General features: G+C 64.0%; 3 protein-coding genes across 9 annotated transcripts in view; 2 read left to right on the forward strand and 1 right to left on the reverse strand.

The window, feature by feature from the left end:
• DAZAP2 (DAZ associated protein 2) overlaps positions 1-3,650 on the reverse strand; it is a 10,241-nt gene extending 6,591 nt beyond the window's left edge. The window contains exon 1 of the mRNA XM_035308827.1: positions 3,525-3,650. Within this exon, the coding sequence (XP_035164718.1) occupies positions 3,525-3,650 (126 nt within the window). The remainder of the gene's footprint in view (positions 1-3,524) is intronic.
• On the forward strand, positions 2,933-12,380 carry POU6F1 (POU class 6 homeobox 1). 4 transcript variants are annotated; one of them, XM_035308933.1, is made up of 12 exons: positions 2,933-3,002; positions 5,405-5,514; positions 6,127-6,325; positions 7,424-7,536; positions 8,107-8,243; positions 8,332-8,456; positions 9,038-9,282; positions 9,604-9,729; positions 9,833-10,063; positions 10,539-10,677; positions 10,808-10,982; positions 11,163-12,380. In XM_035308933.1, exons 2-12 carry the CDS (start codon positions 5,461-5,463, stop codon positions 11,506-11,508), a joined length of 1,890 nt encoding a protein of 629 aa, XP_035164824.1. In that variant the 5' UTR covers positions 2,933-3,002; positions 5,405-5,460; the 3' UTR covers positions 11,509-12,380. The 4 variants fall into 4 exon arrangements, with proteins under 4 accessions (XP_035164824.1, XP_035164825.1, XP_035164826.1 ...); XM_035308934.1 differs by having other exon boundaries at positions 9,857-10,063; XM_035308935.1 differs by lacking the exon at positions 8,332-8,456 and having other exon boundaries at positions 8,018-8,243.
• Positions 12,381-13,386: 1,006 nt separating this feature from the next.
• Positions 13,387-26,346, forward strand: TFCP2 (transcription factor CP2). Of its 4 annotated transcripts, none has more exons than XM_035308937.1 (15): positions 13,387-13,566; positions 16,056-16,207; positions 16,847-16,923; positions 17,153-17,258; positions 17,418-17,524; positions 18,087-18,239; positions 20,264-20,374; positions 21,067-21,155; positions 21,605-21,776; positions 22,237-22,330; positions 22,921-23,011; positions 23,545-23,651; positions 24,773-24,915; positions 25,431-25,482; positions 25,586-26,346. In XM_035308937.1, the coding sequence occupies exons 1-15, from the start codon at positions 13,445-13,447 to the stop codon at positions 25,621-25,623; spliced, it is 1,614 nt and encodes a 537-aa protein (XP_035164828.1). In that variant the 5' UTR covers positions 13,387-13,444; the 3' UTR covers positions 25,624-26,346. The 4 variants fall into 4 exon arrangements, with proteins under 4 accessions (XP_035164828.1, XP_035164829.1, XP_035164830.1 ...); XM_035308938.1 differs by having other exon boundaries at positions 21,605-21,746; XM_035308939.1 differs by having other exon boundaries at positions 13,388-13,566; positions 21,698-21,776.
• The last annotated feature ends 392 nt before the right edge of the window (positions 26,347-26,738 follow it).

Consider the following 26,738-nt stretch of genomic DNA (forward strand, 5'->3'; position numbering starts at 1 on the left):
CCCCCCAAACCCCATGAAGGTGGGAAGCGAAGCGAAGGTGAAGTGATGCAACCAAGGTCGTGCGAGCCGTCGGTGGCGGAGGTGGGCGCAGCGCACAGGGCTGCCCCGCACCTTCCCGTGGGCGTTTTAGGGCAATAGTGGCTGGAAAGGGTAAAAGCACAACACGGCCAGGAGAAAAATGTTTATTTCCAACGGTGCAAAGAGGATTTAGCAAATAATGGAGTTAAACCCCCAGGCTGGCAAGAAGCCCTGGTCAACTGATTTTGAGTGTTTCCCCATGCTTGGGCTGGGGTCCCGCAGCGCACGGTGCCAGCACCGGGCACGTCGCTGCTGGCCGACGCGAAGCGCCCTCTCCCTTTTGTGCTCCGTCTCACACACGTGTCTGCATGGCAAAATGCAGCGCTGGGGCGAGGGGGTCCAGGCTGGGGCGTGCCGGGGGCTCCATTTCAGCCACGCAGACCCCCCCCCAAGCTTGCTCCTGCCCTGGTGCCCGTGGGCACGTGGCTGAGCTCAGCTCAGCCCCGCTCTCTTCGCTCGAGCGTGGCTCCTGCTGGCTCCGAGCAGCCCCTGCGTCTTTTTGCTCGCCTTGGCAGGGCTCCCCTTGGGCTCATCGATGCCTTTTCCCGGACTCGCCTTCAAGATTTGGCTGGCCCAAGCCCTGGCATGGGTTTTTCCAGGAACGAGCTTGACTCACGCCATGGATGAGTAACCGGGAGCGCCGGGGAGCTTCTCCAAAGCCCTCCCAGCAGAAAAAAAACTCTGTCTTGAAGCCTTCGTAGTCTTCCAGTTACGGCTGACGCCAGCTTTCCCTTAGAGCCCCAATCTCCAGGAATTTACAGCTGGCCGTAAAACCACGCTCCCTGCTGCAGCCAGCCAGGCAGGGCTTGGGCCGGGGGCCGGAGAGCTGCTCCTGCAGCGGGGCATCAGCATTTTGCAGTCCTGTGCCAGGAGCTGAGGTCCTCGTGCGGTGCCACACTGGGGTCTGGTGCCTGGTTTTGGCGTGAAACCATCTCGGCAACCTGGGAGCGCAAAGGGACGCGGCCGTGGCCTGAGCCCAGTGCGCCCGGGGGCTGTTTTACCATGACCGAGCAATGCCGACGGGCTGTCCCGGAGCCCCTGCGGTGCCAAAAGGATGGGGCAGAAATCAGATTTGCATCCTCTCGTTGCTTAGTGCAAAGATTTTGATTAGGAGCTGGGGGCTGCTGCACTCTGCTCCCTTTGCCGGGGTGCCTAAGCACGTGTTTTTAAGCACAACTGAAGGAATTAGACGCTCATCTCCTTGGGCTCTGAGTCCCGTAATCCTCTTTGCCCCGCCAGGTTGCATTAAGAAGCCGCGTTCGGGTCCGGCAGCGTGATGCTGCGGGGCTGAGCTCCTCATCGGCTGGGCTGCAGGAATGCTCCCAGCAGCTCCGAGCAGCCTGTTTTGGTCGGAAAGGGGAGGGTTGGAGATCTGCAGGCCGGTTTGTGGCAGGGGGGCGCATCTCATCCCCTGCCTCAGTTTCCCCCTCGGCTGCCGTGGCCGGGCTCGCTGCCCGCAGGGCGCAGAGGTGGCTTGTGAGGTGTGCTGGGAGCCCCGGGACGGTGCCTCTGGGGCGCCAGCAGATGTTTGGGCTTCGAAGAGAAAACCCGAATGGCCGCGCTGCGGAAAACAGGGAGCTGGCGCAGACTGGGAGCGCTGGGTTTCCTCTCTGCGAAGGCCGGTGGGCGCACAGCACAGCGACCGCAAGCAAGCAGCAGGTCGGCCTCGCACTGACATGTCTCTGGGGCCATAAACTTCAAGAAAGGGCAAAGAAAGGGCACGAGGGCCCCGTGAGGGCTGCCCTTGCCACGCTGGGGTGCGAGTGTGCGAGCCCCAAGTGGGGGAGAAGTCGGTGTTAAGGCGGCCTTGAGGCTCGCCCGCCTGTGGCAGGGCCTTTCCCGGGCTTATGGAGTATGGAAAGCCCCGGGCCTGGGGCAGGAATGGCCGTCCAAAGGAATTAACCTGGAGTAATTAGCGAGCTGTAACCGTGTCCAAAGTGTCTTCTGTACGGACCGGCCCTAATTAACCTCCGAGGGCTTCTCACCTGTGGCAAGTTTGTTCAAACTTAGGTTTCTGCCCACTTGGGGTCCAAGTGGCTACGTTTCTGACTCATCAACGCTTGTAATTAACATGGCAATTATATTCACAGTGAGACTCAGAGCATCTTAAATTATCCTCTCCTTTTTTTCCCCCTCTTTTTTTTTTAATATTATTATTATTTTGTGCATTTCATTTCCTTGTCGCCATCTGTTGCGAAATGGCTGTCTTCTTGCTGCGTGCACTTAACACCACCATCTGGACAAATTATTTGTCCCATTAATTGCGAAAAATGTGTGAAGAAGGAAAATGAAATGGTACTGCCGACCTGCAGAAGGGCTGCTGGAGGAGAAGCAGCCCGCTCCCAAACCCAAAGCGCGCCGCCAAACCGCGCCGAGCCTGACATGATGAAATGTCTGTTTAATCGTCTAGCGCACTAATTGGTCTCTTTGCACAGCACCGAGGAAAAAAAAAATTCTCTCCTCTTCTCTCTGCGTTATTTGAGTCTTCCCCCGCGGGGCAAGCCTGAGCGGATCGAAGTCCCTCGCCGCGATAAATGCGGCGGCTGGCGCGCGGGCGCGATGCCCTCCGCAGCCTCTGGCTGCTCCGGCCGTGTTGGGAGAATCCCGCGGCACGGAGAGCGGCTCCTGGCCTCGCCTCACCTCGTGGGGCCGGGGGGGTTGGACGAGCCCTGGTGCTTGCGGCGGGGTCCCTGCATCGCGGCCCCCCGAGTCCCCGAGGGAGACGAATTCGTGCGTTAGCTTTTGGCCACCGCGCGTGCTGGGGACGGTTCGCTTCTTCGGCTCGGGGCTTCTTGTCCCCGGGGATCAGCCTCCCCTCCAGCCCTTCTTTCTCTCTCCCCACAGCCGACTGCGCGAACCCGGAGCGCTGCCCCGAGGAGCAGCCCTGAGCCCCTGCAGGAGCCCGACTGCACCCAGAGCAAACCGTGAGTGAGCGCCCGGGGCCGCCCCGAGACCCCTCCGTTGGGGCGCGCTCCCTCCGGGGGCTTCGGCTGCGCCCTCCCTGCAGTGCCCTGGGGGTGTTTTGGGGTTCTGGACGTGCCCCAGCTGTTGGGAACGGTTTCCCTACAGACCGAGTGGCCCCTGGAGTGCTCCGTCCCTCTCCATCATGACCCAAAGAGTGGGGTGCTCAGCACCCTTGGGGTCTGGGGACGGACGGGCTGGCCTGGGGGCTGCCTGGCTCCTCTCCCGGGGCGCGGAGGTGTCTGTCCGTCCGTCTGTCCGTCCGTCTGTCTGTCTGTCGGTCCGGCAGCTGCTTACACGTGCCCTGTGTAACGCTGTAGATAGCTGAGCTTCTTGGGTTTCACCTCACCTAACCTGTGTCGGCGTCCCCTTCCATAAAGGCAGCCCCGGTGCCCCCTCTGGGGACACCAACGTGACAGGCGCTGGGGGACACGGTGACGTCCCAGGCGGGGAGGGGAAGGGACGGGACCGAGAACCTTCCCCACCTCCTGCAGGCCCAGCCGCAGGACGGAGCTGCCCCGTGCCAGGCAATGCCGGGCGCTCAACACGGGGGTGCAAAGGCTGCCCCGCTGGTGCCAGGACAGGGGCCAGGTGACACAGAGGTGACACATCGCGATCTGCAGCACCCAGAGTGCGGCCGGTGGGGGGAATTCAGCAGCACGCAGGGCAGAGCCCCCCGACCAGAGCCTGCCACCCGCTGCGAGTTTTCCTTCTCCCTCTCTCCCGGCACGAGGCGGGACCCTTCGCGCCTCGGGTCTGCCGGTTTTCCTCCCTGCCGGCCCCTTGCAGGCAGCACAAGCGTCCCCTGCTCCGGCTTCCTCGCCACTCGCCCAGCTCTGGCTGCCGGGGAGCTCATTAACTTTTAATAACGCCAGCTGCCTGCGTAAGCCGCTAGCTCGTCCCTTGCTCTGCTCTCTGTTGCACCAGAATAAATTGTTAATTAAACCGCGCGCTGGCATCCCAAGGTGTTTGTGTGCTCTGAACCTCTGGCCAGGTTTAAAAATTCGCAGCGGGTACCAGGGAGCAGGCGCGGGCTGCGGGGTCGCCCTCGCCGAATCCGGCCACGGGGATGAAGCCCTGCAGCCCCCCGGTCCCGGGCCCCGGGCGAGGTTTGGGATGAGCCCGGCAGGACCAAGGCAGGGGCAGGCGGCGGCCGAGCCCCCTCCCGGTGCTGGGCCCCCGGCATCGTTTGGCCGCGGACAATAAATGGTGAGCGGTGTTGGAAAAGCCAGCCTCAGGGAGCGAGGTGCTCAGCCCCCACTGAGTTTCAAATGAGGATTTGGCTCGTAATCCAGTTTGGGCCCTCTTGGACTGGCGGGATCCAAGCGATGGTGTTTAGGAATGGCGCACAAACGCCGGCCCTGGCTCAGGACGCACTCCGTGGGGCAGAGACAGGATCAGGCCCAGGGCAGAGGGAGCTGCGGGGCCCAGCGTTTTGGGGCATTTTGGGCAGGGAGAGCCGGGGTCTGGCTGCACCCACCAGGATAAACACGCCCCAGGCGCCCGCGCAGCTCCACAAACAAGGACACCTTTGCACATGCATCAAGTAATTTTGAATGTCATCCAGGCTGGCTGGTTAAATGCGTCCCAGAGACGTTCCTAATAAAAAATTCATAAGCCTCTTATAAAGGCAATTATGCTCCTGTAAGGCGGCGAGGGGACACTACGTGACCAAACGGGATAATGAGGGGCGCGGGGGGAGGACGAGCCGCCTCCCAACAGGTGTGCCGAGCCCCTTCCCATCGGGAGCGACTTGTTTCACCCCCAAAAAACATCAGCCAAAGCACCCCAGCGACCCGGGCCCCCTTGGGACGGAGCAGGTCGAGGCTCCTGCTGCTGGCATTCCGCATCAGGGGCTCGAGAGGTGTCCCCGAGCCCCCCGGGGACCTGCTCCGTGCCCGAGCAGCCGCGGGTGCTCAGCTGCTTTTTGAGGGTTTTTGAAAGGCGCTGCAGGAATCGCATCCTCATCTCCCCCAGCACAGTGGGAGAGGAGGGGGGAAGAGGCTTGCCCCTCGGAGCAAGTTTTCTTTGCTCGTTGTGTGTCTGACCCTCACCAAACAAACTGGGCTGGCCCCACGTCCCCAGCCCCTCCGCGGGGACACCGACTCTTCCACAGCCTCCTGCTGGGGACGGGGTGCTCGGAGGTGCCCCCCAGGCTCATGCATCCCCCTGCAGCAGGGCAGGGGGGCGTCAGCAAGCCCTGCACCCCCCCCCCTAGCCCCGGTCAGGGCTGGTAAAGAGCCGTTACAATGGGAGGCTGAAGGGCAGGGCAGTGTGGGGAGCCCTCGGGTGCGCTCGGCTCCCAGCGCGTGGCCCCGCGGCGCCCGCTGGCTCGGGGACAAACGGCGGTGTCCCTCGCTTGCAGCATGAGGAAGGTGTGAGCCGGCTCCCCCTGCCCTCTCCCGCCCCCCCGGGGACACCATGGACCCCGAAGCCGTGAAGACCCAGGAGGCCCCGCTGACGGTCAACGAGCAGGTAGGGGCACCCCGGGTCCCAGCACGGCGCGCGCAGGGTGAGGCGTGGGGGCAGCGGCTGCAGGAAAACTGCTCCACGCCTCGGCTGCCCGCAGCCCTGGGAGCTGCCTTCGGCTGCTTTTGCATCCAGAGGAGCAAAACTCCAGCCGGGGGAGCAAAACTGCTCTGGGCTCCCCGTGTCCCCGCGCAGGAGGCGGCATACTGGGGACTTGCCCAGCCCCAGCCGTTCACTCTGGCGTTGTTCTGCCACTGCGCAGGGCATTTTGCTGGTTTGCTGGCTTTTAACAGCAAATTTCAGCTCCGCTGGGGCCACCATGGCCGTTGCCAGCCGTGTTTTACCGCTGCAGACATCGTCCACCAACACACACAGAGCTGGGGTTAATTACGGGGGACCCCTGAAGCTCTGATTAACTCACGCAGCGAGGTGCTGGCCCGGACCCCGCTGTGCTGGGGCGGCGTTCACCCCGTACACCCCTTCTCGAGGGGATGGGGGGCTCTGCATGCTCTGTTTTAGGGGTCCCACGGGACGGGGGGAGTCCGGCAGCCGTCGCTCTGCACTGGGGCGCGGGGGCCAGCACCTGGAGCTGACGGACGTGTGGGGACACCTTCGCAGGTCATCGTCATGTCCAGCCACGAGACGATCCGCGTGCTGGAGGTCGGCGTGGACGCCCCGCCGCCGGCCGAGGAGGACAGGAAACCTTTGGAGATGCCACCCGGGGAGGGCGCACGGGGCTCCCCACGAGGGAGCGGCGACCCGGGCAGCGAGGACGTGCCGCCCAGCGCCGAGACCTCGTGCAGCGCAGAGGCGGCCGGTGAGATGCTTCCCTGCCCCGGCTCCTTCCCTGGGCTGCCCCGCTCCTGCCGGCCCTGCAGGCAGATTGGGCTCCGGGGCGCTCGGTCGGACGAGCAGCCCCCATTCCTTGCTCCGGAGCATCCCCGTGCCGAGCTCGGTTAGGGTTCAGCAAACCAACTCCTCCTCCGGCGGCTGGGAGGGGGAAGCATCCTGCGCCCAGAGCAGCGCTTCGACCTTGTCTTAGAACCACTTAGATTTTTGGTACCAAAAAAAAAAAAATTAAAAAGGCTTTTTTTTTAAAAAAAAAAAAGCTTCGTGGACCTGTAGCTATTTCTGGGCAGCGACACAAATCTGAGAAATGCCTGGCTCGTAGATGAGAAAAGTATTTATTTGGTAAAAGTTTTTCTGCCGAAGGAGAAGGCAGGAAAAGGGTGTCTTTCTTTTTCCAAAAACAGAAGAGGATTATGTGGATTTTGTACCCCAGGGCTGCCGTTATTAGAAGCTGAGCAGAATAAATACAAGAGGTTGCTCAAAAAATAAATAGGTCTTTCCAAAGTAATAAATAAGGATTAGGAAGGAGGGTTCCTCTTACCTGGGTGTTAATGATAACTTACAAATATTAATATCGCCTGTGCATTTGGGTTGAAAAACGCAAATGAAAATGAACTAAAACAGCTGTAGCAGAAGAATGCAAGATTTCACCCGTGCCGCGAATTATTGCGTCCATTTTCTGGAAACTGTTTTTTTTTATTACAAAACTTCCACGTCCCCAGGGTGCCCCCGTTGGGTGCTGGCACCGCTGCAGCCGCTGCTGCTTTGGGCTGCTGGGGGAACAAGCGCACCCCCCCAGATCTCCTAACCCCTTCCTGGGTCCCTGCCCTGAACATCCCATAATAAGACCCGAACTCCCTTCCCCCGCACCCCGTAACCAAGGCAATGACCCCCCCAGATCCTGAGGGGGGGCTGCTGCTCCGGTGATGCCCCAGCCCCATCCCGGGGGGGACGGGGACAGCCCTGGGAGGGACGCTCATCCCCAGGGGTGGGGGGGGGGGGCTGTGATTTGGGTCCCCCCCTTACCCCAGCGCCTCTCAAACCCTCTCCTCTGCCCCCCCCCAAGGCAAAACCAAGCCGGCAGCCGGAGCATCCCCCAGCAGTGTCCCCCCCGGCGGCACCTTCGGCCACGCCGCCAGCCAGCAGCCGCAGCCCGTGGCCCCGCTGGCCGCCCCGCAGGTAACTACCCCGGGGGGGCCGTGGGACGGGGCTGGGGCACCGGGGGGGTGGAGGGCAGGGGGAGCACGGCAGCTTGCAGGGGACCCCGGGGGGGAAGGGGGGGGGGGCAGGGACCTGGGGCTGGGGGGGGGGGGGGGCATCCGGGTGGTGGTGGGCACCCGGGGCAGCGACGGCGGCTGGTGGCACGGGGCGCAGGAGCTGCCTCCCGGACCACGCCGCCATCCCTCCGCTCGGCGCCCTCGCCGCCCGAGGTGCTGCCAGAGCCGCGGTGGTGGTGGTGGGGGGGGGGGTATGGGGGGCACCCCCCCCCCGGGGGGGCCGTGGGGGGCTCCGCGGAGCTGGGAACCCAGCTGCTGAGATGGGAGGGACCCCGGGCCAGCTGCGCGCCCCTTTGCAAAGACTGTGCTCGCTCTTGCCTCGCTGATGCTGTCTGCAGTGGCGTTGATTTTTGTTCTTTTTTAAATCTTGTTTGCTTTTGCAGGTCTTGACTCAGGAAAACTTAGCAACAGTTGTGACAGGAGTAATGGTTCCAGCAGGGACAGTTACTCAACCTCTTCTTATCCCCATCAGTATTGCAGGTCAAGTGGCAGGTCAGCAGGGGCTGGCTGTGTGGACATTTCCTACAGCAACGGTCGCTGCCCTTCCCGGACTGACGGCTGCTTCTCCTACAGGGGGAATTTTCAAACCACCTATAGCCAATCTGCAAGGTAACCGGTGCTCTTCTGCTTTGCAGCATCCTTAATTGCACGCCTGGTCCTCCCCGGCTTGTTGCCGAACCGAGGCCGTCCTCTCCAGGAGGGGTCTGAAACGGTGTTTAATCGCGGGCGCTGGAAGAAGCAGGGTTTGTCGCGACCCCCCCGAGGCCGAAAGGTGCTGGGAGCGTCGGAGAGGGGCGGCGAGAGGGAGGGAGGAAGGAGACGGCGCGAGGGAGGAAGGCAGCGGTGAGGGGGAGGACAGCCCCCGCGGGGGGGGGGGAGGGAGGAAGGCAGTGGCGGGGGGGAGATGAGGCTACAGGGACAGTGCTCGGGGTCTGGGGTCTGGGGCAGGTTTGGGGCTGTGGCTTTCTCACACCGCTGCAGCGGGTGCAGGTCTGCAGGGGCTGAGACCCTCCCCAAGGGGCAGCACCGCAGGGGCTGTGCGCTGCCCAGGCAGGATTTGTGCCCTTCTCCAGCAGGGAATTGCCTCCTCCGAGCTCCCTCCGGAGCCAGGGGGAGAAAGCCTTGCTCGGATCCATCCCCAGCTGGGACGGGGGCCCCGGGCTGCCCGCTCTGGGTGAACCCAGCCCTTCGGCGGGGCAGGACGCATCCTGCAGCTCAGCCCTGCCTGGTGCGCGGCTGCCGGGAGCTCCTTTGGGACGTGCGAGCGCACGGAGGCGCCACGGGCGATGCGGTTCCCTTTGGGAGGGGGCGGACAGGGGCCTCGCCGAGCCTCGGGTCTCATCCCGGAGCCTCCCCGCCGTCCCCTGCTCTCCCCAGCTCACGCTCTCTCCATCTCTTCGCAGCCGCCGCCGTCCTCAACGCCGCGATACCGGCGCCGGTGCAGCCTGCCCAGCCGCTGCCGGCTGCGGTCCAGCCCCGGCCCCCCCTCCAGCCGCAGAGCGTGTTCCCCCCGGCGCCCGCCGTGCCCAGCCAGCCCCCCCTCCTGCCACAGCCCGCTGCAGCGCCCACGCCACCCGTGGCGAAGCCGCTTGAGCCGCAGACCCAGATCGCAGTGCAGCCCGCGGGATTTGCCTTTAACCCTGGCATAGTAAGGAGCCGGGCAGCCCCAGCCCCGCGCCCGCTCCCGTTTCCCGGCAGCAGATCCCCGGCATCGCTTTCCCCATCCCTGATGGGCGCTCGTCCCTCTCCGGTGACCGCACGGGCAGCCCAGCGAGTGGCTTAGGAAAAATCCCTGGCGATAAATGGGAAACGACCGCTTCCCATCGCGGCAGCGAGGCGGGGGCCGCCCTGCCACGGGGGGGGGGGGGGGGGGCCGCGACCCCCCCGGGACCGGCGGCGGCCGGGCCGGCGGGGGGGACGAGCGGCTCCGTGCGCCCGTCCCTAACCGCTGCCTTTCGGTTCTCCGCAGATCTCCGCCTCCCTCGGGGGGCAAACGCAGCTCCTCAGCTCCCTGGCAGCCGCCCCCGTGATCGCCAACACCATCTCCAGCGTGCAGGGCATCACGGGGCAGATCCTGACCAACGCCCAGGGCCAGGTACCGCCGGGGATGGGGAGGGGGCGTCCCCAGGGTACCCCCCCCCCCCGCAAACGTGGTGCTGCGGCTCTGGGAAGGGCGCTGGCGGGATGCACGCCCGCAGCCCCCGCTCTCCTCCCTCGCGCAGGTGATCGGGACCCTGCCCTGGGTGGTGAACCCCCCCGGCATCGCGGCGGCCAGCCCGGTGCCGGCCCCGAACCTGCAGGTGCAGGCGGTGACGCCCCAGCTGCTGCTCAATGCCCAGGGCCAGGTGATCGCCACGCTGGCCAGCGGCACCATCCAAGCGGCCACCATCAAGAAGAGCGGCCCCCCCGAGCCCCCCACCAAGACCGAGGTGAGCTGGGGCTGCGCCGCCTGGGGACAACGCGAGCATCCTCGGGACGTGGCCGGGCCCCGTAAGGATGCTGCGCGTCCTGCTCGCAGGCTGCATTTCCCGGCTGGGATGGGGACCCTCGGTGTCCCCGCCTGGCTCTGGCACCAGCCGAGGTGACAGCCACCCCCAAACCGCCCCACGGTGCCTCACCTCCCCCCTGTGCGGTGGGGCTGCCGGGACCCAGTACAGAACTGGGTGGCCCCGTACTGGGTGGCCGGGTGGCTCCCTCCTCCTTCCCCGAGCCCGTTTCACCCCACCCTGAGCCAAAGCAGCGCGGTGGCCACCCGTGTAACTGCACGGATCGAGCCAGCCGTGGGGACACGGTGCCGGATCAGGGACACGGTGCCAGGTCGGGGACATGGTGCCGGATCGGGGACCCCTGCCCGGGTGCTGGCCGGGGTTCCAGCCCCGCTGCTGACCCTCGCTGCCCACCCAGGTGCAGCCCATCCAGCCGGCCCCCGCTCTGCCCCAGCCGGCCGTGGTCATCGCCAACCCTGCGCCGGCGGCGAAGGCGGCCTCGGCGCCCGTCCCCATCACCTGCTCCGAGACGCCCACCGTCAGCCAGCTGGTGGCCAGTGAGTCGCTCTGCCCTCCTCCGAGGAGCAACGGGGACGGGGGGGGACGGGATTTGGGCTTCCCCGCGAGGGGAGAGGAGCCCAGGGGGCTCGCCGCCGGCCGCCCTTCATGCCAGCCCTCTGCTCGCAGAGCCCCAGGCCCCCAACAGCGGCGTGGAGGAGGACGGCATCAACCTGGAGGAGATCCGGGAGTTCGCCAAGAACTTCAAGATCCGGCGCCTGTCCCTCGGCCTGACGCAGACCCAGGTGGGGCAGGCCCTGACGGCCACCGAGGGCCCTGCCTACAGCCAGTCGGCCATCTGCAGGTACGGGCGCGGGGCCGGGGGCGCCGCGGGGAGGGTAGGCAGCAGGGGGTTAGGAGAGGCGGAGAGGAGGGCGGTCGGGACAGGGAGACACCTCCCGGTCCTGGTGTCGCGGGGTGCCACGGGGCTTGCCCTCGCCCCCGCCGCACGCTCAGCACCCCGCGGTCCATCTTGTCCCCGCAGGTTCGAGAAGCTCGACATCACCCCCAAGAGCGCCCAGAAGCTGAAGCCGGTGCTGGAGAAGTGGCTGAGCGAGGCCGAGCTGCGCAACCAGGAGGGGCAGCAGAACCTGATGGAGTTCGTGGGCGGCGAGCCCTCCAAGAAGCGCAAGCGCCGGACGTCCTTCACGCCGCAGGCCATCGAGGCGCTCAACGCCTACTTCGAGAAGAACGCGCTGCCCACCGGCCAGGAGATCACCGAGATCGCCAAGGAGCTCAACTACGACCGCGAAGTCGTCCGCGTGTGGTTCTGCAACCGCCGACAGACGCTCAAAAACACCAGCAAACTCAACGTCTTTCAGATCCCCTAAGGAAAGGGGCCGGGGGGGCCCCCATGCCCCGCCCGCCCCCCCCCCGCCCCCCCCCCCCCCGCCCCAGCCTCCTGCCATCAGCACTTTGTGACCGACTTTCCCCGGCCCCCGCCCCTCTGCCCGGCTCCGGCGGGGGGCTCGGGTCCCCCCCTAGCCGTGCGCGTAGGTGTCCGTGCCCCCCTCCCGCCCCACACGTGGCCCAACCGTGTTCGCATCCCGTGTCGCGCGTGCCTCGTCGTCCCGTAACGTGCGTGGTGCCGGACCCCCGCCTGCGCTCACCGTGTCTCCCGACGCCCCCTGGGTGAGGGGGGGGCGCCCTCCCCGCCTTTCTGTGTCAGGTCTCCCCCCCCTCCAGGAGTGATTTTTCATTTTTTGGGCCGTTTTCTCCCTTCTCCGCGACTTTCCTGTGTTTCCGAGGTAGCGTTAAGGCCCGGTAGCGTCGCGGCTCGGTAGCGGTGAGCCCCGGTTTAGTTTCACCCCCTTTTATTTCATCGCCCCCCCCCCCGGTTCCCAGCCCTCTCCCCCTGCCGATGCGAGGCGGCTCGGAGCAAACAGAGCCGCGTGAACCCGAAAACGAAGGCGTCGAGACACCGAGGCCCTGGGAGCTGCTGCTTGACATAAATAAGGGTGGCCTCGTGCCCCTGCCCCCCCCGTCCCCGTGCACTCCAGGGGGGGCCGCGCAAGGCCAGCAGAGCGAGCTGGGAGGAGGATCTGGGGGTCCCTCCGAGCCCCCCCCCCGAGCCTGGGGACGGACAGACGGGGATGGACGGACAGGGAGCGTGGGGGGGGGCGGGGGACGGGCCCCGCCGGGGCCACGGCAGCCTGATGCACTTGATGTAGTGGTGTGAAATAAACAGTATTTTTCTTTTTTCTTTTTCCTTTTCCCCTTCTTTTCGGAGGGGTGCGGGGGGGGCTCTCCCTTGCACAGGGGTGCACCCTCGGTGCCGGGCTGCACCCCCCGTGCCACCGGGGCCTGGTTTTCGGGGGCTCTGAGCAGCTCCGGGGCGTTTCCATCAGGTTTCCCCCCCCGGGCTGAGGCCTCGCAGCTCAGCGCACGAATGAGCCGGGCCCGGGTCTCGAACCCGCGGCCCCGCAGTCTCCGCCCAGCCCCGCTCCCCGCCGGGGGGAACCCGAGCGCCCCGCGCCGCGCCGCTCTCGCCCCGCCCACCTCCTCTCCCGACCAATCACAGCTCCCGCAACCCCGCGCGGGGCCCACCACTGGCGGCCCCCTCCGCGCGTCACCAGGCCGCGCCGGGCTTCTATTGGCTGACGGTGGCCGAGGGGGCGGGGCCGGCTCCCCGCTGGGGCTGGAGCGGGGGGTCCGCGGCGTCGCCGCCTCCATTTTGAGGGGGCCGCGGCCCGGTGCCCTCGGCGGGGCCGGAGCGGGGCCGGGGGTCCCGGGGGGGGCAGCTCCGCGGAGGGAGCCTCTGGGGCTTGGGAGGCGGGGGGGTCCCGTGGGTGCAGCCCCTCGGGGGGGCTCAGCGGGCCTGGGGGTGCAGCCCTAGGGAAGGGGCTGCGGGCGGGAGGGGTCCGGGGAGGGGGTCCCGGGCGGGGTGAGGCCGGTGGGGGGGGGGGTCCCGGGGGGTCGGGGCCGGCGGAGCCTGCGGGGAGGGGGCTGCGGGGCTGGGGAGGGGGCTGCGGGGCTCGTGGGGGGGCTGCGGGGCTCGGGGGAGAGGGTGCTGAGACCCCGAATTGGGTCTGGGGGTCCCCACCTTGGGAGCCCCAAAGCGGCCCGGGGGGGGGGCTCAGAGCCACAGAGGAGGGAGCGGGGCAGCGGCGCAGAGACCCCCGCAGAGCCCCCAGCCGGCCCCCACCGCCTGCCCCCTGCAGAGGGGCGAGGTACCGGGGCACCCCCCCTGCTCGTCCCCCCACCGAGGGGGGGACACACGCACGGAGCCGCCCCCGGGGCCTGCGCCTGTCCCTTGGGGCAAGGATCATGGCCTGGGCGCTGAAGCTGCCGCTGGCGGACGAGGTGATCGAGTCCGGCCTGGTGCAGGACTTCGATGCCAGCCTCTCGGGCATCGGCCAGGAGCTGGGCGCCGGGGCCTACAGCATGAGGTAGGAGGGGGGTGGGGGGGTCGCCCCCGCGCCCACCGGGCTCCTGGCACACCCCAGGGCAGTGCCCGCCAGCCCCCGGTGGTTCTGTGCCGTTTTGTGCCCCACGAGCGAGGTTTGGGAGGCTCGGGGGGGATCCACACGCCCTGGTGCTGTGCCAGTCCCGGGGGGTGCCCGGCGTGGCGGGGGCGTGGGAGGGGGCTGCAGCCGCACCGAGCCCCCCGGGAGCTGGGTTCTGCCTGTGCCGGTTTCAGGCACTGGAAGGCTCGGGGGGGGGGCGTGGTGCAGGGCGGGGGGCGGCTGCTGGAGTGGGGTTTGGAGGCTGGAGCACCGGCCGTGGCGCTGCCGGGCGGGGGTCGAGCACACGGCCTCCCCCAGCCCTTGGCTCGCAGCTCGATCGCGGCGCTGGTCCTGTGCCTGGTGCGGGGCCGCTTGGCAGAGCCCGTTCCCCCGTTCCCCGGCTTTGTTTTCGGGCAGTGACCGCCCCAGGAGCTTTGCCTCGCCACAAATAATTACCTGCGAGGAGCAGCAGCGGGCGTCTGTCCGGTGGGACCAGCCCTGTCCTGGCTCTGAGCAGAGCCAGGAGCGAAGGAGAGGACCGGGACCCCCGGGGGGTCCTCGTGCCGGGGCGGTGAGCAGGACCCCGCGGTGCTGGACGCTGAGACCGGATTGCTGGAGCACGTGGCTCCGGAGGCGGCTTCGTGCTCGCTTGGCAGCTCTGCCCTGGCAGCCCCAGCTCTGGTCCTGGTAGCGACGAGGACGCGCCTGCTGAGAGCTGGACCGGAGCGCTGGGGCCAGGCGGGAGCGTGGGGAGAGCTGGCGTGGAGGTGTGGATGCGGGAGCTGCTCTGGCCTTCCCTGCAGCCAGAAAGAATCCACGTAAACCTTCAGCTGTGCCCCCGACTTCTCTCTGCAAGAGGCTTTCCCGGGACGAGCTGACGCAAGACTTGAGTGTTTTGGGAGTGATGCAGCTGGAAACGTTGGATGTTGGGATTAAAAACAAGGCCCTGGGAGAGAGGGGGAGGCAGGAGAGGGGAAAGGTGGCGGTGAAAGGGAGCTGCTGACTTGGTGCCCTCATGCAGGGGAAGCTGAGTAGCTGCTCTCTTCCTTCCAGAGACAAGCAGAGGCAGCGCCTTCCCCGAGCTATCCCTGAGCCCTCTCGGGATGCCAGAACCGCTTGGTTTTGTTTAACTGAGGCCCCTCGGGCAGCTGGCTGGCCAAATCGCGGACACGCAGGAGCTGAGAGGGGCGCACCCGTCCCCTCTCCGTCGCGGCAGTGCCCTCGGCTGTGTTTCGGTTCCTCTGCTCAGGACCTCGCTGTGAGCACCGCGGCAGCTTCCCCTCGCCCCTCGGCTGGGGAGCGCCCGGGCAGACCCTCGCACTGGGCAGACCCTCGCACCGGGGCCGGCTGAAACCCGACTCGTTTTTTTCCCCGAGACTTTTGTTGACCTAAGCCGCCCGTAAATAGAGCGCTACCCCCGGAGGTGAGCGCGCTGACCTTTGTGGCCTGACATCTGACATTTTCCTCCCGTCTCTCGCGGCAGCGCCGTGCTGCAGGACGGGGGGGGGGGGGGAACGTTTTCGAGGGGCCCCCGGTTTCAGAGCCCATGGAGGAGGCACGCTGCTACCTCGGGGCCGAGCGCTGGTAGGTGGCTGCTGGCGGCACGACGAGGGCTGGCCGCCGCGGCTCCTTCGCGGTCGTGCAGCCGAGCTCTTGGTGCTGCCGGTGTGTGCTGGAGCCCGGGGATCTGGGGGAGAAGCGGCGGCTTCGGAGGCGACAGCCGGGCACTGAGCGGGCGCTTCCGTCTGCAGAACCTGCCCGCAGCTCTGCTGCTCCTGGAGCTTCTCTCCCACACCCCGATCGGAAGCGCGGAAGCGGAGGCTTTCCCCACACGCACGTGGAGCTGGCAGGGAGCTGTTGCTGCTGTCCCGGGAGCTGTCTCGAAGCCTCTCATGGGGAAGGAGCCGGGCTTAACGGTGGCGGAGCTCAGCCCTTCGCTGCCGCCCTAAAAACGGGCTCGGGGGGCTCTGCCCCTCGCTGGCTCTCCCCACGTGGCTCCCGTTCCTGTGCCCCCAAAGCCGAACCATCGCCGAGCAGGGCCCTGGGCTGGTGTCCCGAGGGAGAGGGCAGGAATTCCTCAGCGTGGTACGGGAGCCATCCTGCCTGCCGTGCTGGAGCAGGCGTGCTGGGGAAGGAGCTGGGCTTTGCAGCGCGGGCTCGCTTCTCGCGTAGGCTCGAAGCAAGAAACGCGTTAGGGAGGCCAACCTGAGAAAGCTTCAGCGAGGGCAGGGGTCGGGTCCTCTCCCCCGACCTCCTTGGTCTGCTGTAAGGCCCCTTTGCAGCCCTGCAGAGATGGCACAGCTCGTGGTGGCGTCGTTTCTTGGTTTCGGTTTAGTTGAAAAGCTCAGAGCTCTTCCTCTCGGGAGGAACTCGACGCCTACCGCATCTCTGGAGCCAGAGCCAAAGTGAACGTCTGGCCCCTCTCTTTCCAGCGACGTCCTGGCCCTGCCCATCTTCAAACAGGAAGAATCGAGTTTGCCTCCGGAGAACGAGAACAAAATTCTGCCCTTCCAGTACGTGCTGTGTGCGGCCACGTCCCCTGCGGTGAAGCTCCACGACGAAACGCTCACCTACCTCAACCAAGGTGAGGGAACCCCGGCGCTCGGGTTACACCCGCCTCGATTTAACCCAGGTCTGCCTTTGGCTGTTCCCACTGGGAGTGGAAATACCCGGCACTGACCCCGCGCTGCTCCCGTTTGGATCCGCCGGCTCCTTCACCTTGCTGCTGCCCTCGGCTTGCTGTGGGGGCTCGAGCAGCCCGTGGGATTTCACACGAGTAAAATCTGCACGGCGTGAAGTGCGGCTGGGTGCTGCCAGGCTCTCTGAGCTGCTCCGTGCTGCCAGAGCTGGGCGGGAGCGTGCCGGGGTGCCCGGCAGTGGGCATGTCGTGTGGCTCCCAGCCTTGGCGTCGCTCCTGGGTAGAATCAGGAGGTCAGGGCAGGGGACCGCAGCCAGGCAAAGCTCAGTGATCGGTCTGTGCCTCTGTGCCCCGTGCCGGGTCTGCGTGTGGCTGATAAGGGAGACTGCTAGGAAATCCTCCAGCAGAACGGGGAGGATTGCCTCTCGCTGGAGAGGAGCGCTGGGGGCGGTGGGGTGGTCGTGCTCCTGTGACCCCGCACTGAGTGTTGAGCGTGGCAGCAAAAGGTGTCAAACTGCAAGGGAGGGTGGCAGCAAAGGCTCGTACGTGGCAAGCAGCAAGGAGCCTTCGTCTTCCTTCCCTCAGGGCAGTCGTATGAAATCCGGATGCTGGACAACAGGAAAATTGGGGAGCTGCCGGAGATCAATGGGAAACTGGTGAAGGTGAGTGGAGAGCTTTGGTGCTCGTGTCCAGCCGGGGCTGCAGGGAGCAGCACGCGAGGTCTTGTCCTGTCAAGGGTCCAGCTGGGCTTTGCTTTGTTGCCCTGGTTTCTCCGTGAGGCTTCAGGTCCCTCCGCTCCCCTCTCTGCTCCTTTTCTTGCGCTGGAAAATTGTCTTGAGGACCGGGGGTCTGCTGGGAGGGCCCCAGCCGCTGACAGCTTGTCCCCCCCAGAGCATTTTCCGGGTGGTGTTTCACGACCGGCGCCTGCAGTACACGGAGCATCAGCAGCTGGAGGGCTGGCGGTGGAACAGGCCTGGGGACAGGATCCTGGACATCGGTGAGTGCCCAGGGCAGCACCTCGGGGTCTGCCTCCGAGCCCCCAAAGCCCTGCCGCGTTCTGCAGGTGGAGACGCGCGCTTGGTCCTTCCGTAGCGTCCCTGCGACTCCCCCGCTTCTCCTCCTGACAAAACCTGGCTCTCTGCGTGTGCTCCTGCAGATATCCCCATGTCCGTGGGCATCATTGACCCCAGAGCAAACCCAACGCAGCTCAACACGGTGGAGTTCTTATGGGATCCTTCCAAGAGGACCTCGGTGTTTATCCAGGTAAGGGAGGGGACGGGGACCTTCCACTCGCAGGGGTTTAGGAGAAAAAGGGGGGGGGAAAGGGATGGTTTTTGACTCAGCTCGGAAATAGCCGCCAGGTACCGCAGTGGTGGAGGATGCAAACCAAAATCCACCTCGCCTCCTGCCACGAGCCGTGCATGGGAGGAGGCTTCGCAGCTCATGGCTTGGCCACCTGCAATTGTGTTATTTGTGTGGTGGTTTAGGCCCTGCTGGTTCAGGTGACAGCGTCTCCATCTCGCTTAGATGCTCTCACAAATCCCCCCAGCTGCCTGAAATACCTCCTGGGTATGTTCTGGCCCTGCTGCCCAGAATAATCAGGCTCCGGCGCGCAGAGGCTGGTGCAGCCGAGCTCTCTGCCCTGCTGAGCCGGGGGCTGCTCGTAACACCACGAGCTTGCAAAACTCGCTGGAAGAATGCGGCTCCACCTCTGCTGCTGCGGCTCCCGAACTCCTTAACGCTCCTGGTGCCGCCTGCTCCCCCGTGAGCGCTGTGTTTGGCCCTTGGCACCACGCTGACGGCGGGGCGCCTTGCCTTCCCCCAGGTTCACTGCATCAGCACGGAGTTCACCATGCGGAAGCACGGCGGGGAGAAGGGGGTGCCCTTTCGGGTCCAGATAGACACCTTTAAGGAGAACGAGAACGGAGAGTACACAGAGCACCTGCACTCGGCCAGCTGCCAGATCAAGGTCTTCAAGGTACCTCAGCCCGCTGCGCACCCAGCGTCTGCTGTGTCCTGCCCCTGTGGGAGGCGAGCCGGGAGCCAGCCCTGATCCCTGCCGCAGCCCCGGCGAGCAGCACGGCTGCAGGACCGTGGCCGAGCTTGCAGGCAGTGAAAACCCTCGGTCCTTCTGGTCGCTCCCCTGTTCCTGGTCTCATTCCTGTCTCGGTGGAGCCTGGGTGCCGTCGTGGCTCCAAAATCAGGAAGGCAAGGACAGCACACCAGGCAGTAAATGGGTTGTGGTGCTTCTCTCCTGAAGCTCCCGCACTCAGCCTCGAGTCTTACCCGCCTGGGAGATCCTGTGGGGAGTTTTGATGCCCGTCCGACCTCCTCATCCCATAATTACCCGTTCCCATTGTGGCTGCTGCTGGTCTGTGTGCCTGCTGCCCCTCCTAACTCCCGAATCCTTTGCAGAGCACCCAAAGCCGCATCTGGCCGTGGCAGCACGTGCCCACAAGGTGACATGCAGCACCACCCGGGCATCGTGCCGCAGGGCAGCCGTGCCCACGCTGGGTCGCTGATGTTGTCTCAGAGCCCTGCCCCTGTCCCTGTCCTCCCTCCAGCACCACACGGCGTCTCTGGCCGTGCTCCCTCTGCCCTGGTCCCCCCGGGTTGGCTGCCTGGCTGGGAGCCTGCGCCGCTCTGCGGTTTCATCGTGAAGCTGCTGTAGGATGTCGGGCAGCGAGCCCTGCTGCTGTTGACTTGGCTTCTTTCCCTTCTCTCTCTCCTGCCTGCTTGCGTTACAAAACTTTGAAGGCAAGGGGTGATTTGCTAGGGCTTGTTTGAGCTCTGGCTCGTGTCTGGATGTAAATAGCCTACGAGGATGGCTGTGAGCTCAGAGGATCAGGCTGGCTGCAGACGAGCACCCTGAGGGTAGTGGCATCGCGAGCATCTGGCGCTGGGTTTCTACTGAGCTTCAGCTCCCTGCGCCTGGGATGTGTTTTGGGGGTGGCTTTTATTTTCTTTGGCTCTGACAACCTTGCCACGGGAGAACCCAGAGCTGTAGCTGAAGCGCCCACGAGCGAAGCCGCAGCCCCAGGGCGCAGCCTCCCTGCTGAGGACGGACGAGAAGTTGCAGCCGCTGCCTGTTGCTGTTCTGTGTTCAAAAAGCTCTCGTTGGAACGCAGCTGCACCCGTCCCACCGGCCGCTTCCCAACGCTGCCCCGCGCCGCGCTGCCGGAGCGCAGGGACCCTCGACCGCGGCGTTTGCCTGCCCGAGCCCTTGGCGGAGGCTCCCGGTATTGCCCTGATCCCCTGGGGCTGTGACTGCTGGGGCAGCGGGCTCGGGGTGGTGCCCGTGGGCCCGTCCCTGCAGGGTGCCCTCGGCTTAGGGCTGATGCTCTCTGGGCTCCTGCCCCTTCTTCCCTTTCTCCCCTCCGCCCCTCCAGCTGGGAGCGTTTCTGCCTGGGGAGGAGCTCGGTGTCGGTGTCCCGTCTGTGCTCGTCCCTGGCGGGGGCGCAGATCCTTCCCAGCTTCCAGTAGCCACAGCGTTGGCCTTGGGGGCTGCAAAGATGACAGCAGCCGTTAGATTCCCGTGGCTGCAGCAGGCCGGGCAGCACCTCCTCGCCCAGCTTGGAGCTGGCTGGGAGCTTGTTCAGGTCTCAGCTCTGCTGTCGAGAGGAGGAGGAAGATGCCTCGCGCTGTGCAGGATTGCTGCGGTTGGGATGCTGCCGCTCGTGGCTTGAAGGGAATTTCTGTAGGGTCCCGCGGAGGGGAGCGCCGGGGAGGTTTGGTGGTTGGAGCATCTCTGGCTTGCTGCCATCCCCAAGGCTTTGAGCGCGTTACAAAGGCAGCAAGCAACATCACTCCCAGGCCTGGCTGTAAGGAAGTAGGTGCTGTTCTGAGGTCACGGCAAAGCCGAGCCCGTGTCCCGGCTCTCTGCGTTGTGGTGCAGCACCTGCTGCCAAAGCGTGGGGAGCAGGAGGACGAGTCAGCTCCTCGGGCTGTCGCGGTCCCCCGCTGTCCCGCAGCGCTGGTCTAACACCGATATCCCCTTCCCAGCCCAAGGGAGCTGATCGGAAGCAGAAGACCGACCGGGAAAAGATGGAGAAGCGAACGCCGCACGAGAAGGAGAAGTACCAGCCCTCCTACGAGACCACGATACTCACCGAGGTGGGGCGCGGCCTCGTGCGGGGCCGGGGCGTTGTTTTAATGAAGCCTGAATTGCCCGGGCGCGAGGAGCTGGCTGCTCTGCTCTGAGGTGTTCGCCTCAGTCGTTCATGGCTGCAAGGCAAAAGCCAGATAAATATCCTAGGCAGAGGAGGTAATTTTCAGCAGGCCTGAAAAAGGGCTCTTGTGCCTCAAAAGTCAGTGTTTTTTCCCCCGAATAACCCAAGATCTTCCCTCCGCCTGCAAGCTTCGTTTTGCCCGTGTGGCAGCCAGCCACGTAGGTCACAGTGAGCAGAAAACCTCCCTGGTTCCCTCCCTTTGTTGGGAGGTGTCGGTCTGTGAAACTGGAAGCCTGAGCTCTTCAGCGCCCTGGGGAGGGAGCCCCTGTCCCGCCCCGGGTGGTTCGTGCTCCGTGGGGATGCTGAGGCTGGCGGTGCTGCGCGTGTCAGCCCAGTGACACGGAGGGCTTGGGGTCTGATGTCCCTGCGCTTCAGTTTTGGGGCTTTTTGAGGTTAAGGATTGCTTATTCTGAGGCTTGTGCCTGGCTGCAGGGAATTAGCAGGGCTCCTTTTAATCGCCGGCTTTATTCTTTAATTCTCTTTCGTTGCCAGCCAGCAAATGGCCGTGAACCTGCGCTGAGCGGACGCGTGGGCTTGTCCACAGCCACCTGAGACCCTTTGGCTTTTCCTTTGCAGTGTTCTCCCTGGCCAGAGATAACGTACGTCAATAACGCGCCGTCCCCTGGCTTCAACAGCTCCCACAGCAGCTTTTCCATCGGAGAAGGGTGAGTGTGGAGGGCAGGCTGCCTGGCCGGCCGTTCCTGGCTCGCCTGAGAGGTCGATGCACCCCAGCCGGCAGCAAAAGGAAGAAGCGCCCGGTGCCAGGGCGCAAGGAGGCGCAAGCAGCCCGCAAAGAGGCAGTGTCAGGGCGGAAAAAAGGAACGGAAGCCCTGGGAGCTGAGCGCTGTTGCTTTTCCTCGCTCGCAGAAAGCTGGGCTCTCGCATGAGAAGCGAGCGCGTTTGGTCAGCAGCCCCCTGCGCTGGGCTTCCAGCCTGCTTCGCTTTGCCTTCCCCCGCCGCGTTACCGCTCTTACCTGAGCCGTTGGTGCTTGCCAAGTGTCTCACCGCAGCGGTGGTGGTGCTGCCGCTGCGGGGCCGCCAGCAAGCAGCGGTGCCCCCGTGCTTCCGCGGTGCCGGAGCGGCACCGATACCAACCGGGCGCTGTGCTTTGCAGGGCGGTGTTGTTGCCTGCGGGCATCCCGTGCCAGGAAGGGAAGGGCAGTGCTAACCACGTGTTGTGCTCTGTCTGGCTCTTTCCCCCATCTAGAAATGGCTCTCCGAACCACCAGCCCGAGCCACCCCCTCCGATCGCAGATGTAAGTCACTCTTCAGAGCTTGTGCTTGTGGTAAGGATGGGACACGGGGCGCAAAGGGGCTTTGCTGTGGTGGTGGTGGGCTCGTGGGTGGCTGTGCTGCACATTGCCTGGGAAGAGACTGCTGTAGCTTAACGTCTTTGGGGAGTTATAACTTCATTTTGGCTCCTATTGGGAAAGGAGAGGTGGCAGAGTGAAAAATGTCCGGTACGGCAAGGCAGAGCTGGGAGCAAGCTGCTAGGAGCTCGCCGTGACCTTTGCTGATCAGTTTATCTTTGATGCTTTCCCCGTTGCTTCCTTCCTCCCCCTCTGTCCCCGTGAAGCCTTTAAATCAAAACCCATCCAGGCTGCAGCCTTCATTGGCGTGCGCGGTGAGCCCAGCCCACTCTGCTCTGGATGCACGATTACAGGCACCGAGTCAGCTGCGCTCGTTCCTCGGTGGAAGCGCCCGTGCCTCCTCTGAGGCTGTGACGTTTCTTTTCCTGCCTTGCAGAACCTCTTGCCCACGAGCACCCCGCAGGAGGCCCAGCAGTGGCTGCACCGGAATCGCTTCTCCACTTTTGCTCGGCTTTTCCGAAACTTCTCAGGTAGGTTCCAGCAGCCCCTCCGTGTCCGTGCCGGGTCGCTCTGCTTCCTTCCGCTCCCAACGTCGCCTTCCTGTCCCCTCGCCAATTCAGCTGTTTGAAAACCTCCCGTCTCTGTAACGCAATAAAGCTTGGCTACCTGAAAGCTGTCGGCTTCGTTTCTCACCTCGCTCTCAACTGACAACCACGGGGATGGTGGTGGCTTCTCTTCCAAAAGCTCGCGGCACCTCCCAGTCTTAAAACAAGCTGGGAAACGCTGATCCGGTGCGCTGCGTGCAAAGAGCTGCTCGTGCCGAGTCTCCTCTCGTTCCCCTCGTTCCCTGGCAATACGGTCTCCGTTGTCTCGAGGCGCTGGGTAGCAGGCTGTCAAAGGAAAGCGGCTGACACTGCCGGCCCTGGGGTCGTACCAAAGCGTTCTTGCAAAACCAGCCTGGAAAAAGATGGAAATGTCCTGGGGGAAGCGGGGCGAGGCTGTCACCGGAGGGCTGGAGGCTTTGGGGTGGGGTGAGCTCTGCAGGGGGCGTCCAGGGCCCCCACCCCAGGTGCTCTGGGCTGCTTTTGTGACTTTCTCCCCTCTTGATGTCAAACTGCAGGAGCAGATTTACTGAAGCTGACCAGAGAAGATGTTATCCAGATCTGTGGCCCTGCGGATGGCATCAGGCTCTTCAACGCGTTGAAAGGACGGTGGGTGGCTTGCTCTAAAAGCGGATCGTGCGTGGCAGGGAAGGGTTTGGTTTTAGCTTGTTGGCCTGGGACTTGCTATTACAGAGGGCAGAGTTTCATTAACCTTTGTGAACCCCGTCCAGTTTAATCGGACAGCTTAGCCAGCAGGGTAACTGCTCCAGGGACCGTTTGGGGGAAGAAAATCCACGTGGGCAAGGAGCATTGGAAATTATTTTCCTCTTGGAGGGAGAGGGGAAAAGATTTGGTCGGTTTGAGGGGAGGCAGCCACAGCCCGGGAGGTGCTGCCCGTGCCGTGCTCCGTTCCTCTGCCCACGGATGGTTATTCAGTGGAGTAACCTTCCTGTGAGGGGAATGCTGCCTTATACCTGCCTCTGGGACCCTGTTTGGAACCCCTGGGGCCCCTTCCACGTTGCTTCGAGGTGAATTCCTTCACGTGCTCTGGTGTTTCTGAGGATACTGGGCAGTGACGACGGCTGGCTGAGTGCCTTGGGCAGTCCTGCGGGTGCCGCGCTCACTCACTGCTCTGCCCCTAGGATGGTGCGGCCCCGACTGACCATCTACGTGTGCCAGGAGTCCCAGCAGCTCAGGGACCTCCAGCAGAAGCACGAGGACGGGGACACCGTCACCAGCACCTTCTTCGGTAAGGGCTTTGTGGCACCGCTGCGGACACGCGTGCCTGGGTGGTGGCGAGGGGGAGGAAGCAGCAGCAGGGCTCGGCAGACTGAAACGCAGGCGCAGTGGGGCTGTTCCTCAGTGCCGATCCCCAGACTGCTGCCCCTGGGGTTCTGAGCTCCCATCGAGCTTCCCCTAGCGAACAGCCGGGGCTGTCGGTACGTTACCGTAACGCTCTGAGTCTGCGTAGCAGCGTGAAGAGGGTTTGTGGCTTTGGCTTTCAGCTGCCGTGCCTCGTTCTGGCTGCTTTCTCTGCTCCTCCCTGCAAGGAGGCAGAGTTCCCTTGCAAGCTGATGCAGGCTCTGGACGTGAGCGGGGCGCTGCGCACGCTCTCCGTTGATCAGGGTGGCCCAGGACTGCCGGGAGCGCCTTTCTTACTTGCCCCAGTCCTGCCCAGCCGATGTTTTTCCCTTGCTGACCAAATGGGTGGCTGCAGACTGAGACTGTTGGCGTGCTGCCTGCTCTGAGCCGCCAAATGATAGCTCCTGCGAGAACCCAGCCCTGCCCAGACAACAATGAGTGACCTACATTCGTGGAGCAGCCAGGCGCCGGTTCATCCACCTCTGTGATTGGAGCAGCAAGCGCAAAAGCAGCGGCGTGGCCTCTCCTCGCCCTGCTCCTGTCTGGGTCCTCTCGCATCCCCCCAGGACCCACTGCAGGAGTGGGAGAACAAGGGGGCTCGGGGGGTGGTTTTCTACCCTGCTGCGACTGCAAACTGTACCAGGAGTGGTACAAAGTGCAGCTCCCCGATGGTAATCAAGAGAAGCTTTTAGGGGCGAGGACTGCGTGAATGCAGATCGAGCGCTGACGATGGCCAGGTTTTATAGCTGGGGGCACGCTGCAGCCACATAGCCAGAGCAGACACCAGACACCAGCTGCAGTTGCATGACAATTTTAGCAGCTTGGGCTTGGAAAGCTCATAGAGCAGGTAGCCCAGTGCTGAAAAGGTGCACGGCCCTGCCGGGGGGGCTGGGATGGTTCTGCTCGTGGTGCTGCTCTGCCCCCCGGGTGAGCGAGCTGGTCTCTGCAGCCATGGTGCAGACACTGGGGCTGCTCTCTGCCTGGCTACCGCGCCGCGTCCCCTTGCAGTGTACCACGCCATTTATCTGGAGGAGCTGACGGCGGTGGAGCTGACAGAGAAGCTGGCCCAGCTGTTCAGCATCTCCTCGCAGCAGATCAGCCAGATTTACAAGCAAGGTCCGACGGGGATACACGTGCTGATCAGCGACGAGGTAACGGCCTCGCGGTGCTTATTCCCTACCCCTTGGCTGGGTTGCTTCAGCTGGTTTGTGTCTGATCCTGCCCGAGCAGGTCTTTGGGAAGGGCCCTGCTCCGTTGCCTCTGGTTTCTGAGGGGTTGGAGTTAGTTGGTGAAGCCCGCAGAGCCAAGGATGTTGGCACTGGGGACGTTGCCCTGCTGCTGGCAGCAGATCCCTGTGGGGTTCGCTGCGGTGAGCAGCGCTCCCCGAGCACCACGGGTTGGGCACGCGCCCTCCTGTGTGCTCAGCTGGGCTGGGAGAGCAGGGAGGGGAGCTGCTCCGGGAGGACTTCGCTTTCAGACCTGCATCTTAGGCTTGCGGGTTCGGATCTTCAGTCCTGGAGAGGAATAAAGGAATAACGAAGGAATAAATATTTACGGCTGGTGCATTTCCTACCTCCTGAGCAAGCAGCTTCCAGCCCTTTCTGTGAAACACTTCCCGTGTTTAAATACAGCTTTGGACTCAGCTGCTTTTCATGCCTTCTTTCAGATGATTCAGAACTTCCAAGACGAATCCTGTTTTGTTCTGGACACCATGAAAGGTGTGTAAGTGCCTGGGTTTTGTGTATTTCCTGGGGAGCTCCTGGGTCCAGTGGATCCCTTTGCTCTTACGAGTGTCTCATGAGCTTTTTCCTTCCTTTGCAGCTGAAACCAATGATAGCTACCACATCATCTTAAAATAGAAAGGGACGGGATAAGAGACTTCTGTGATCCTTTTGTCACGCATGAAGACGCCTCACCTCCAGCACAAGGACACGAGCAGAGATCTGGACGCTCCTGGGCACCCTCTCAGCCCCCGAGCTGTTGGCTTCTCGGCTGCCTTTTGGCAGGGGAGCGCCTTGCTCTTAGAGCCTGCGAGCTGCCAGTGGTGGAAACGTGCTGCTTGGTCGCTGGAGCTGCGAGGCTGAAGTCACCAGGCTGCGCTCTCCTGTAGCTCTCAGTAGAAATTTGTCATTGGGACCTAAAACCTGTGTGAGGGCTTTTCTCTGGCAAGCGTGCTCTGCTTTTCTGAGAGGAACCAGCTCCCGTGACGCTCACAGACTGGCAAGAAACCATGAGTAGAAGTGGGCCAGCACACCCAGCTGGCCCTCCGGCACGTGCTGAGCTGAGCAGGTCTCAAACATGCTATGTGCTGCGCTGGTAGAGCGGTAGGCTAGGGCTGGGAGGGATTTTCTTAAGATTTTGTTAAGCTTTCATTTCATATTACAACGCATCTGTTAGACAAAGGTGGTGACTTCTTTTTTTCTCCTCTCCACCCACCCTGGAAACGGTGTGGTCGTGGTGCCATCCTTCCCTCGCAGGTATCAGGCTGTCAGGAACTCTCTACAGATTGAATTCACGTGGACATGTGAAGCTGGAGCAAAATGTGGAGCGAAGCAAAGCTGGATAAAGAAATCGCTAACTAGCCTGGTCTGTGGGATTCCTTTCTGCATGTTTCAGGGGTTTCAAGGGAAAGGGAGAAAGACTTGGATGCCTGTATTGAACGCTGGGGTGATATCCATGTGCTGCCCTGTTTTCTGCCCCTGCGCTCCCCTGCCCAGCCTCTGTGGCTGACCCAGTGCTGGTGTAGCCCTGCGGGCACTGAGGAGTTAGACAAGTTTAGGGGACCTGATGGGGACAAAAGTGCCTCTGTGGAGCTTTCCAGGACAGTGGCTGCGCTTCTGGAGTGAAGGGTCTGCTGCGTGCTGCGATGATGGATCCTGTTTCCCCCTCCGTGAGATGCCCTGGGTGACACCCACCTGCCTCTTACCCCCGTGGGACTGCACCACCAGAGCATGGTTTTGGCCAAAAAAAGCGT

Source organism: Oxyura jamaicensis, chromosome 33 (genome assembly GCF_011077185.1).
Source record: "Oxyura jamaicensis isolate SHBP4307 breed ruddy duck chromosome 33, BPBGC_Ojam_1.0, whole genome shotgun sequence".
NCBI lineage: Eukaryota > Metazoa > Chordata > Aves > Anseriformes > Anatidae > Oxyura > Oxyura jamaicensis.

What these genes read in the sequence shown, in the direction of transcription:
- POU6F1 (XM_035308933.1), top strand. Translation starts at nt 5,461, where the DNA reads ATGGACCCCGAAGCCGTGAAGACCCAGGAGGCCCCGCTGACGGTCAAC. An exon ending in TTGCCTTTAACCCTGGCATA is followed by an intron (nt 9,283 to 9,603) that starts GTAAGGAGCCGG and finishes GGTTCTCCGCAG; the next exon opens with ATCTCCGCCTCCCTCGGGGG. An exon ending in CGTCAGCCAGCTGGTGGCCA is followed by an intron (nt 10,678 to 10,807) that starts GTGAGTCGCTCT and finishes CTCTGCTCGCAG; the next exon opens with AGCCCCAGGCCCCCAACAGC.
- TFCP2 (XM_035308937.1), top strand. Translation starts at nt 13,445, where the DNA reads ATGGCCTGGGCGCTGAAGCTGCCGCTGGCGGACGAGGTGATCGAGTCC. An exon ending in GCTTTTCCGAAACTTCTCAG is followed by an intron (nt 22,331 to 22,920) that starts GTAGGTTCCAGC and finishes GTCAAACTGCAG; the next exon opens with GAGCAGATTTACTGAAGCTG. An exon ending in ACGTGCTGATCAGCGACGAG is followed by an intron (nt 24,916 to 25,430) that starts GTAACGGCCTCG and finishes GCCTTCTTTCAG; the next exon opens with ATGATTCAGAACTTCCAAGA.